The 12,500-nt window shown below is 44.9% G+C and overlaps 1 protein-coding gene across 3 annotated transcripts in view; it reads right to left on the minus strand.

Annotated features, from left to right (window-relative positions):
- The window catches only part of etv6 (ETS variant transcription factor 6), a 52,049-nt gene that overhangs the window by 3,413 nt on the left and 36,136 nt on the right, over nucleotides 1–12,500 (minus strand). For all 3 annotated transcript variants that reach the window (XM_063217352.1, XM_063217351.1, XM_063217354.1), the window contains 4 exons: nucleotides 9,984–10,118; nucleotides 2,155–2,747; nucleotides 1,570–1,780; nucleotides 1,244–1,386 (listed from right to left, as the gene is read on the minus strand). In XM_063217352.1, coding sequence (XP_063073422.1) covers nucleotides 1,244–1,386; nucleotides 1,570–1,780; nucleotides 2,155–2,747; nucleotides 9,984–10,118 — 1,082 coding nt within the window. The remainder of the gene's footprint in view (nucleotides 1–1,243; nucleotides 1,387–1,569; nucleotides 1,781–2,154; nucleotides 2,748–9,983; nucleotides 10,119–12,500) is intronic.

The raw sequence follows: 12,500 nt of genomic DNA on the forward strand, positions 1-12,500 counted from the left end.
AACTCTTGCATAGAGACAAGGAGTGGTCACACCCTGATGGAGACCCGGTGTAGTTGAAACCGGTTAGCGTTTTCAGAGATGTACCCCAGTTTAAAAAAAGGGGTTTTAATTGTAAAAAAAATACCTACTACTCCTTGTCTCTATGCAAGAGCTGCCTGAAGTAGGCCCAACGGCCACCAAGTTTTGAGGAATGGACTTACAATGTGCCCAAACTACAAGTTGATTTACACCGCACATAATTTACACTGTACAGAAACATTTACACTAGCCCTTTATCACAGTTGAGGTACATGCTACGTATTTTAGACTCTATCTAATTAATGGGTAAAAGTTCAATTATGTCATGTGACATACTGTTGTAGACATAAAGTCGTCCCAGGCCAGTGTGTGTGTGTGTGTGTGTGTGTGTGTGTGTGTGTGTGTGTGTGTGTGTGTGTGTGTGTGTGTGTGTGTGTGTGTGTGTGTGTGTGTGTGTGTGTGTGTGTGTGTGTGTGTGTGACGCCCCTAGAGGGCGTTGTGTCCTCCTTAGTACTGCCTGTTGTGCTTTTCCCCTGCAGGTGCGCTGAATTCTGAGCTGCCGATTGCCACTGATTGTCTGCAGCAGCTCATTCGTTGAAAGGGCTCACCTGATCCCTTTAAAACCCCGCTGTCTTTGTGTCCAAAGGAGAGCAGTAAACACAGAGCCTGAGACTTCCTCATGGGCCTTAAGACCCACACTGCTGCTTTTGCTGTCTTTGGTTAATTTGTTGAGCACGTATTTGATTTGGCTGCGTTGGATATGTGCGTTGTTTGGAATCTAATCCGTTGTAAAATAAATATGACCAAAGATTTGTATATCTGACTCCGTCCTCTTTTTGAGCGTAACAGTGTGTGTGTGTGTGTGTGTGCGTGTGTGTGTGTGTGCGTGCGTGCGTGTGTGCGTGCGTGCGTGCGTGCGTGTGGCCCCCAAGACTGCACTAAATGCTTCGATAGGATGTCACAAAATTAAGTGATGTGTGTGCGAATGAGTAAGAGTCAGATAGGGAGTGAGAGATTAGTGCTAAGCTAGTTTCACTGCAGAAGAGTTTTTAGGTCCCTTATGGTTTCCCCAGATTCGTAACAAACCATTGGGGTCTGTGATACGGAAGACTTTCTTGAAACGCTTGAAATGTGTGTGTGTGTGTGTGTGTGTGTGTGTGTGTGTGTGTGTGTGTGTGTGTGTGTGTGTGTGTGTGTGTGTTAGTGTGTGTGTGTATGTAGGTACCTTGTGGTTGCCCCAGAGTCGTGCCAGACCATTGGGGTCCATGATGCGAAAGACTTTGGTGTCTGGGTCCTCCCAGCGGATGTAGTTCTCATAGCGACTATCCGACAAGAGCTGGTACACATAGTCCCACAGCAGCCTGCAGTCTGCACACACGCACACGCACGCACGCACACACAGACACACAGACACACACACACAGCAGAGGTTAACACCATACTGCAACACTACAAACTCCATACTTGACAGGAACATTAAAAAGTGTGACAACCACTTCCCCTGTTGTGTGTGTGTGTGTGTGTGTGTGTGTGTGTGTCTAAACCCCTCACCTGCTATGCGCCCGATGGGCATGCCCTGGTCCTCGGGTGGTGACACGGGCACGATGACATGGTGGTTCCGGTACCTTCCCTCCTCCTGGTGATGCCCGTGAGGGTGCGTGCCCTGGGTCAGCTGATGATGGGGGTGGTGGGACGATGCCAGCGTGTGGTGGTGATGCCAGGCCCCTTTACCCCCATGACCACCGCCATCCCGCTCGTTTTCCTGACGGAGAGAAAGATGTCAACGCCATACTCAAACACAACTCTCAAATGCACACACGCATGCAAGCTCGGACGCGCGCACTCACACACATACACACACACACACTTTTAATGTCCAAATAAGTTGGAACAACAGGAGGGAAGATTGATATATCAATGCCACAATATTTAGTCACAGCTCTCATAGGCCACATACAATCCTGTGAGTGTGGGCACACATATATTGACACGTGCACACACACACCCACACACACACACACACACACACACACACACACACACACACACACACACACACATAGAAACATGTACACACACATGCACACACACACACACCGACCACCCGTCCGCCTGCCCTCTCACACACACACACACCTGATGTGCGGCCGCCGCCGCCGCTGCCGCTGCCACCGCCGCCGCATGCATGACGCCCCCTCTGGCATGCCGGTAGTCTCCCCCCGCGCCGGCCCTACCAGGGCTCAGCAGCAGCGGGTGCATGATGGCGCTGGGCATCAGCTGGATCACTCGCGGAGGGGGCGCCGGGTCATCCTGCCCGTCCCTAGAGGCGCCACCGCCATTCCTGGGGCTGGCACCTCGCCTCGGGCTGGGGCCTCGCCGCGACGACACAGACTCCCGGGGTGGCGGCGGGGCGGCGCAGTGCCCGTTGGTGGGCTGGGCGGCCGGGGAGACGGACAGCGGGTACAGGTCGTCGGATGACGTGTGATGATGGTGAGGGTGGTGGTTGTGATTGCCGTCGGGCAGCTGCGAGGACGCCTGCTGCTGCGAGGAGGGGTCCTCGGAGGCTGCGACAGAGGAAGAGGAGGAGGGGTGCAGGAGGACCGGGGGCGAGAGGCGTATGTGTTGCAGGGGGTGGTGGGGGGAGCGCGAGCGGTGGCGGTGGCGCAGCTCGATGGTGGGGGGGTGCTGCGCTCCGCCGTCCGTGCTGCGGGGAGCTCGACGTACCGTTTCTGCGGGTGAACAGAAAAAAAGACAGTTGGATTGGCTCCCCATACCATTTCGGCAGGTAAGATCACAGGCTTTTGATTGGGTGAGAATTAGCACTTTATAAACCAAGCATTTTGATGTGGGTGAGCTGTGGGGAGCTTGCCGTGCCGTTTCTGCAGGTGAATGGAAATAAGATGAGATTTGAAAAGAATAGGCGCTTCATAAACCGAGTGCTTTGGTTGTGCTTTAAGCAGTATGGTGCTAGGGCTGCATGCTCCGTTTTTTGTCCATCTTGCTCTATTGTGCAATGTCTTTGTATGCGTTTTGTTTTTATGTCATATGTTCTGTAAAGCGTCTGAGTATCTAGCAAAGCGCTATACAAAACATATTATTATGATTATTATATCCCCGAAATGCGGAGCGTCGGGGATGTAATGGTTTTGCGTGCACCGCCGCCACGTCCGCCGCCGCCGCGTCCGCGTCCGCGTCCGCGTCCGCGTCCGCGTTAGGTCTTTCATGTTAACGCGATAACTTTTGAACGGATCATTCGATTTGTCCCAGATTTGGTGTGTGAATGCTCTGGCTAGTTCATGAACTGATTAGAGTTTGGAGGTCAACACTTTCAAGATGGCCAAATTCAAGATGGCTGAATTTTTGTTTGGCCCATTACTTCTGACCGGGTGAGTGGATTTGTCCCAGATTTGGTGTGTGAATGCTCTAGGGTGGGTTCATGAACTGATTAGAGTTTGGAGGTTAACACTTTCAAGATGGCCGAATTCAAGATGGCCGAATTTTTGTTTGGTCCATAACTTCTGACCGGGTGGATGGATTTGTCCCAGATTTGGTGTGTGAATGCTCTAGGGTGGGTTCATGAACTGATTACAGTTTGGAGGTTAACACTTTCAAGATGGCCGAATTCAAGATGGCCGAATTTTTGTTTGGTCCATAACTTCTGACCGGGTGGATGGATTTGTCCCAGATTTGGTGTGTGAATGTTCTAGGGTAGGTTCATGAACTGATTCAAGTTTGGAGGTCAACAATTTCAAGATGGCCGAATTCAAGATGGCCGAATTTTGTTTGGCCCATTACTTCTGACCGGGTGGATGGATTTGTCCCAGATTTGGTGTGTGAATGCTCTAGGGTGGGTTCATGAACTGATTACAGTTTGGAGGTTAACACTTTCAAGATGGCCGAATTCAAGATGGCCGAATTTTTGTTTGGTCCACAACTTCTGACCGGGTGGATGGATTTGTCCCAGATTTGGTGTGTGAATGTTCTAGGGTAGGTTCATGAACTGATTCGAGTTTGGAGGTCAACAATTTCAAGATGGCCGAATTTTTGTTTGGCCCATTACTTCTGACCGTGTGGATGGATGGTGTCACACTGGTATGACGTGGTATTAAATATTGTTACACTGGTTATTACACTGTACCTAATGAGGTATATCCACTGTAATAGTGAACCATCAAAAGTGTTACCATTTGCCCCATTTTTTCCTCCATTTTCACAATAGTCATTTGGTTTTAAGCCTATGCACGTCATTGATCTATGTATAGATATTAAATATATTTATTTTTTATTTTGTATTTATCATAAACGTTCATGAAAAGGTGGACGGGAGTGGTAGGAATGATTGGGGACTGGAAGCGTCGCGTTTCGGGGATATACCTTAAGCAGTCGAAGGCGACTGCACAGGCAGTCTAGTTATTATTATTATTATTATTATTATTATTATTATTATTATTATTATTATTATTATTATTATTATTATTATTATTACTACAAAGATTACTGCTACTCATTAGAATGCATCTTGGATGGACTACTTGGATGGACACTCTGTCTGATGAAGGTCTATCAGACCAAAAGTTTGCAGTCCAGTAAAGATATTTTGTGCAAGACCTGAGGTGTGCTGATGTTCTGCTTTTTATTTGGATGGACTACTGACGATCTACTTCTCCATCCAGAGACTTGGCTGCCATAATGATGTGTTGTTACTTTATGTTTGGTTAATGTCCCGTTTTTGTAAAACAATAAATGAAATCTTGCCGGATGGGTGACATTTGTATCTTAGTTCTCATTGAGGTTAAGGTTGGGTTTGTTGTTCCCTCCCGTAGGACCATACATGTTGTGCCATAAAAATCACTTCTGCAGGCAATTGAACAGTAAATTGTTTGATTCTGTGATGTTCTGTGCAGCTAATTACATTTTTTTAAATAAAGAGTTTCAGAGGGAGTTCTTAGTAGGTTAGTAGATTTAAGTTTCTTCACATCATGAAATAGGCATTTTAACAGGGTGAATTTCTACAGATAATATGTACAGGGTGAGATTCAAAACTTGAAACCTAAATTTAAACAATTGAAAACAGGAAAAAAGACACCTTGTGAAGTTCAAAATTAATATTGAAAGTAAATAACTTTAAAGGTAGAGTTATGTTATCTTTTACATGATGATCAACATCTTGATCTAGCTTTATAAAACATACTGCACTTTGGTCAGACCAGTGAATATTAGTGTATTACTTTTACATTACATCCAAGTCTGGCCCGTGACAGGGGCAGCACAAGCAATAGTTTAGTAGGTAGTCTTTACTTAAAAAATATTCATAAAAAGATCAAAGTTGGGAATGGGAAACATAGTTGCATTGCCTACTCTGGCCACAATCCTTCATATACTCTACTTTTAACATACGGACAAGAACAATGTAACCAGTATGTCTCAGCAGAAGTACTAATTTGTACCAGCAGATGGTACTACAGCTCCACATAGGCTACATGAATATCACCAGCAGTATAATATAACTCAAAAACCAAAACCAATGTATCCATGGTACAACAAACTGCTACTTCAGCACTTCATTGGATTAGGCCTACCATTTTTATTTATTTATTGCTCTCTATTAGCAAAGTTAATGTACTGGTATGCAGATGTGTGCAATATGTTGGATCTTCCTAATGATGTCTGTATGTGTACAGTACAGTTTACATATTGTACAGCGCATTACGTTTGATGTAGGGTGCCAAGCAATCCTAATGTCCTTCAGGGCCAATAAGGCAACTACTCCATTACCTTCACTAGATCAAGGACTGGACTTTTTAAGGAGTGCAGAAGTTCAGAATAATATCTAACCAACAGAGGGCGCTGTATTTGAAGATGTGAAAAGCTGCAGACTTTGCACCTGGAATTTCCCCTTCAGATTTCAGGAGGAAACCATGTCCACCAGGAAATCACATCACCCTTATTTCTAAGTAATGAGCAGGCATGTGAGTGCGTGTGACAGGGTTTCTTTCCCTTCAACAATTTGCAGTCAGAGTCTCATGACTGCTTTTCATACCAAATTATTTTTGACACAACAGCTATCAGAGGGACTGGGGGTGTTCAATAGGTGTTGTTATCTTACATTATTATATGGTTGTGACGTCATCTGTCGAATGCTCCATTCATTTCAACGGGGCTCCCCAACGTTCGGACGTCTGTTATTTTTCGATAACGGACGGGTTGGTCTATAACAGACCGCTGTCAATGGCAACAAGACTTTTCACTGCTAAAGCGACTTTTCAACAAGACTCTAATCAGCTGCTGTGATAGACAGCACCCCTTGTCCTGGCTACCGCTGTCAATGGCAACAAGACGTTCACTGCTAAAGCCACTGGCTTGTATACAAGTCAGTGGCTAAAGCGAATGTTTCATATCACTCCGCAGGGGGTCCGGTCTTTTGTCACTCTAATCAGCTGCTGTGATAGACAACACCTGTTGTCCTGGCTGCCTAGCTGTTGCCTAGCGGTGTTCCACAACGGCACTGTTTTGTTTTGCGCAGCAACAATCTTAACATTAAATAGGCCTAAAGAAATGTCCCCGCCATGTGTGAATCATTTAAGTATATCCATATAATAAGCGGGTTAACTTTCGGCGAGTCGGTCGCTTTGTGGAATAGCAGCACTTCAGAGAGAACAAGACCCCTCCGCTCCGCGTCGGGGTCTAAAGATTCTCTCTGTCGTGCTGCTATTCCACGGTAGCGACCTTCTCGCCGAACGTTAACCCTTACGTATATTCTTCAAGAGGAGCCGGACAGCGTGCAGGCTGCCCTCCCCTTAAAATGTTCATTTATCCATATCATGGAGAACTAGAATAAGTGTACTGTACAATAAATATAAAATGGAATATTTATTTCAAAGGGCTCCATGTCGTTGTTGTGAGCACTTTGAAACTACTTGAGGCGCGAAGACAGATAAGCCTTCAAAACAAAAGCCACTCAAATATACAGGAAGCTTGACTTCCTTGTGGAACAGGTTTTCTGTCAACATTCAACTCCCCCCCTCTCCCTCTACACACATGCATATATTACACACCCCTCAAAAATGACACGCACCCACGTGCACACATGTACAATACGCATGCACATGCGCACACACACACAAACTAGTCCTTCTTGCATACAACTGTGTACACACACACACACACACACACACACACACACACACACACACACACACACACGCACACGCACACACACACACACACACACACACACACACACACACACACACACACGCACACACACGCACACACACACACACACACACACACACACACACACACACACTTGGATGTGTGCAGCCCCTCCCAAATGCACCTGTTGACCGGGATAGTACACATATTTCATATTTGTATAACCACAGGCAGATCGTATTCACATGCGGTGAGGCATGAGAAAGGAGTTCAACTGCTTTTTTTTGTCAGGCTACACAGTCTTAATCCAAAATGTTCACTTACATTCAATACATACAATTCAATACATGGTGAAATAGGTAAAGGACAAAACAAAATATTGCATCCGGATAAGAGAAGACAGACAAGTATTTTGGGGTTAATGCTTGTTGTCTGGATAATAGAATCCGTTGTGGTAGTAATTGTTAGAGAGTTGGCCTTGAGATCAGGTGGTTGCAGGTTCAAGTCCCGCCCATGCTGTGCCAATAGGAAGGATACGTCATTCTCATTTAACCTGTGCCTTAAGAGCATAGTCAGAGATATTCTCAGCACACCTGTGCTCAGACCTGGACTGGTAATTTGGCATACAGGACATTATCTGTGGTGTGCCAGCAGTCCTCCGGGGCCAATGCTGTTGGGTTTTTTTCTGTATTTTCCTTGAGGATGGTCCACAATTTAAAGGGGATGCGCAATAAATGCCTGGCCCCTTTCGTTGGCTCAGTCCCGGCCCTGCCTATTCTTACACTTTTACAATACACATAGCTGATGCTTCTTTATCCATAGCGACATGCAATTATTTACAGGGTATTGGTTACAGACCCTGGAGCAATGTGGGGTTAGCTGCCTTGCTCAAGGCTACTTCAGCCATGGATGGAGGTGTAGGGACTAGGGAGAGTTAAGGATGGGATTCGAACTCGCAACCCTCTGATATTAAGTCCACCTCCTTAACCACTAGGCCACAACTGCCCCCTATTCTCATGTTCTCTACTGGGGGTGTCATGTGTATGTGCATGCCCCTAATACCTTATGTTATATTCCACACACTCTTTCCCATTATTTATCATAGTTCAAATGTGCCGGCGCATATTGTGTTGCTATATGAGTGTGAGCTGTTTCATTGGCCTGGGCCCACTCATATTCCTGTGACACACCAAATTTCATGTTCAAGTCTTGTTACGCTATTGTACATCAATGGTGTATGTGGGCCAACTTTAACACACATTTGAAATGATCTTGCGGGCCAAGCAAAATGACTCCAAATGGCCCCTTGGTCTGAGTTTGACATTCCTGTTCTATACTGCAGCAAAGGGAAGTAACGCTGCACCCACCCAGGCCTCCAAAGCACAGCTAAGGAGCCTTGGCATGACCGTAAGAGCACGCCCACAACCCCTAGTGATGGCCACTCCATCACGTGCAGAAAAAACAAGATTACACACCCAGTGCTCAGTGTGGCATTGAGATGCCATCATGTTTACAAAACACAAAGCATAAGGCCAAGTAACACAGCAAGAAAGGGCTGTGTCACAATGACTGTTGGCACTGTGCACTTCTGTAAAACCAGTTTAGCAGTCTGCTGTCTAAGAAACTGTAGGAAACCAGGCGGGTGGAACCAGCCAAGATAACTACAGACACACTGTACAGTACTGTACCTCAAATCTATTGCCTTACGCATATACAGTGCTCTGCAATAATGAGTAGGCTACACGTGAAAATGAACATTTTGAACAATAGTTCAATAAGCATGCAAGTTATTTCCAAAATGTGCATAGAGTAAGTTCAATAGAACACCTGTTAATCTTAAAACAGAAAAGTAAGGTTGATAATATAATTTACATGTCATTTTTCCATTTTTGTAAAATGATGCTGGTGCATTATGTTGGCCCCCATGTTAAACTCCCATAGAGAGGATCATGACCTGCTCCAGAGGTCACAGTACAAGTTGACTTGTATGTTTCTTTTGGTGGAATTCAGCTTCCCAAGGTTGATGGCATACACACAGCCGCAAACCATGTGAGTCCTAGTACCATGATTGACTTTAAGCATGGGGCACTTTTCTTTGTACAAGTCACTGAAATCACAAATCACTCAGTCAATTTTAACCACCACACATGCTTGACACCATCTAAAGCTAATTTGTTTATCTTGGTGCCATCAGATCACAAGATATGGTTCCAGCAATGCATATCCTTTGTTTGTTTGTCTATGATGAGACCATGATAAACAAATTTGCTTTAGATGGTGTCAAGCATGTGTGTGGTGGTAAAAAGTGATTTGTCAACATGTACTGTGACTGCTGAAGTAGATCACGATCCTCTCTATGGGACTTTAACATAGGGGGGTGTACTCACTTTTGCACCAGCATAATTTCACAAACATGGAAAAAATATGTCATTCAAGTTATATTATTGACCTTATTTATTTGTCGTAAGCTCACCAGATGTTGTATGCACATTTTGGAAATAACTTGCGTGTTTACTAAAATATTGTTCAAAATGTTTCTTTTCAACAGGGGTCTACTCATTATATTACCAGTCAAGTTTACTAATTACCTACCTACAACCCTACCTAACCAACTACCCAGCTGTCATTATACAGTAAATATCACATCACTGGCTGGCCTCCCAATTTTGAAGTAGGTCTGTTTCCGAGAGAGAAAGGAAGAAGTCGTTGGGGAAGAGAGAAGAGAGGCTCGAATACCTAATTATCTCGTTAACTACCTATGGAATCAAATAACTACACAGATATGTCCTTATAAACACTGTAACACTGACCTTCCAGTTTGGGATGCTGTAGTTCTGTCTCTGAGAGGGAGAGGAATGAGTTGTTGGGGAAGTACGCTGAGGGGTAGGAGAGACTCGGCTTCCTTTGTTTCAGGATGTGCTGCAGAAGCTCGTAGAGGACGTCGCCTATGGAGGATAGATGAGAAGAATTTCAAGATGAATTTTAGTACTTTTATTTTGTTCTTTTTCTTTACTTGTGTGTGTAGTCTTGGTTTGATTGTCCTGGACCCCGTTTCTCGACAGTGTCGTTGCTAACCAAGTTAGCAACTTACTTGGTTGCAATAAGATTTCCCATAGGCAACTTACTAAGTCGCTAACTAGTTAGCAATGACACTGTCAAGAAACAGGGTCCTGGTCTTTTTTTTTTATTTTTTTTGTATTTGCACTGTCTGTTTGTGTCTGGACACGTGTCTAGCAGAAACAGAACTGGAAAAAAAAGATTGATATCCTGTGGAGAAAGACAAGACATCTCAGATGTGCACTATATTTATCCAGAATACCCCTTCACTGGTCATGTTTAAAAAACACCTTACAACACATCTTTTGCTGGAGGCTTATGGCTGCTACTGTAGCTCCACAAGCACACGCACCTACACACACGTGCACGCACACACACACACAGACACACGCGCATGCACACATTCCTACACAGATACCATGTTAAGCGTCCTTGAGTGTTTTGAAAGGAAATATCTAAAACAAAAGCATTGTTATTATTTCTACATTTACAAGACTTATAATCTCATAGAGGACATCACATGTGGAGAAACAGACAACAAGACAGAGACAGTCTGACAGATAGACCAAATTAGAGATATAGAGATAGATCAAATTCAATCCACTTATAAGTTTGTAGAGGACATCATCTGTGGAAGAGAGACACTACAACATCTGCAGAGATGTCCCGAAATGGTCACACATTAAACTAAAAGTACAGTTTTAGATCATAGGCGTAATGTAGCTTTAACGTTTCTTTGCTTTTATTTCAGGGCAAGTGAAGAAGACCTCACTGTTGAAATGTTGTTTGGCATGAAACAAATGCAAGAAAAGGATTTCAAGTGTGCCGTCCATCAAACTAAAAATCAGCCCTTATCCTGCACCCTGATGGATGAAGGGATGTGAACAATCCTTTCACTGTGACCTATGGCACGAGGACATAAACTGTGGTCATATTCACATTAAATTTAACTTGTCAGCTCCTACAGGACACCACCTGTGGTGAAAGGAGAGGACACCAGACAACAGGTGTGGAGAAGGTTACGATTGCAGAACTATTAAGGTCTACCAACAGCAGAGGTGATCTCAAGAGGAAAGCAGTCAGGTCAACCTCACAGATGATGCCTCAAATTCACACGCAAGGGACACAACAGATCAGTGCAACCGTTTCATGTTAGTTATTACTTATGACGGTTATATTTTCACTCGCGTTGGTTTGCCTGTCTGTCTGTTTGCCTGCCAGCAGGGTAACTCAAAAAGTTGAGCAGATTTTAATGAAAGTTTGTGGAGGTGCTCAAAATGACAAAAGGAACAAGTGATTACATTTTGATGGTGATCCGGATCACGACCCGGATCCAGGATTTTTTTTATTTTTTTTTTAATATTCTTGACCATTGTAGGATAGGGCGAATTTTGACATTCCAGTTTTTAACACTTGAAAAAATAGGGTATAACAGAGTCAAATGTTCTATCACACAGCTTCCTTGGCGGAGGTCTGCACTCTCTGAGGGCATCTCTAGTTTGGAGGTATATTATGTTATTAAAATTGATTATTGAGTCATGGAAGGTGTCACCTGTGGCAGAGATACAATTCTTTCTTTCATTAAGTTGCTTTGCTTGGCGTGCATGTATTGTGTTTTTGCTACCCTTCTAGTTCAAATTAATTTCAAAGAAATGTGTCCAGAGCAAGGCGGACAACTTACTGTAAAACCCAATAAACACACACACACACACACACACACACACACACACACACACACACACACACACACACACACACACACACACACACACACACACACACACACACACACACACACACACACACACACACACACACACACACACACAATGTGCATGTAACCACTGTGTTTTTTTTCTACTAGCCTCCTTCAGTTGAACTTCAAGGAAATGGGTCCAGAGGAAGGAGGACACACACACACACACACACACACGCGCGTGCGCGCGCACGCGCACGCGCGCACGCACGCACGCACGCACGCACGCACGCACGCACGCACGCACGCACGCACGCACGCACGCACGCACGCACGCACGCACGCACGCACGCACGCACACACACACACACACACACACACACACACACACACACACACACACACACACACACACACACACACACACACACACACACACACACACACACACACACACACACACAGACATTTCAGTTCTCACTTTCTGGCAGGGCTGTCGCTGGCTAACACTGAGGGGGAAATTCCTGATGCTGCTACCAGGTGACGGTTGTGGTCGGATTACACACACACACGA

This window comes from Engraulis encrasicolus, chromosome 15 (genome assembly GCF_034702125.1).
Source record: "Engraulis encrasicolus isolate BLACKSEA-1 chromosome 15, IST_EnEncr_1.0, whole genome shotgun sequence".
Classification (NCBI taxonomy): Eukaryota; Metazoa; Chordata; class Actinopteri; order Clupeiformes; family Engraulidae; genus Engraulis; species Engraulis encrasicolus.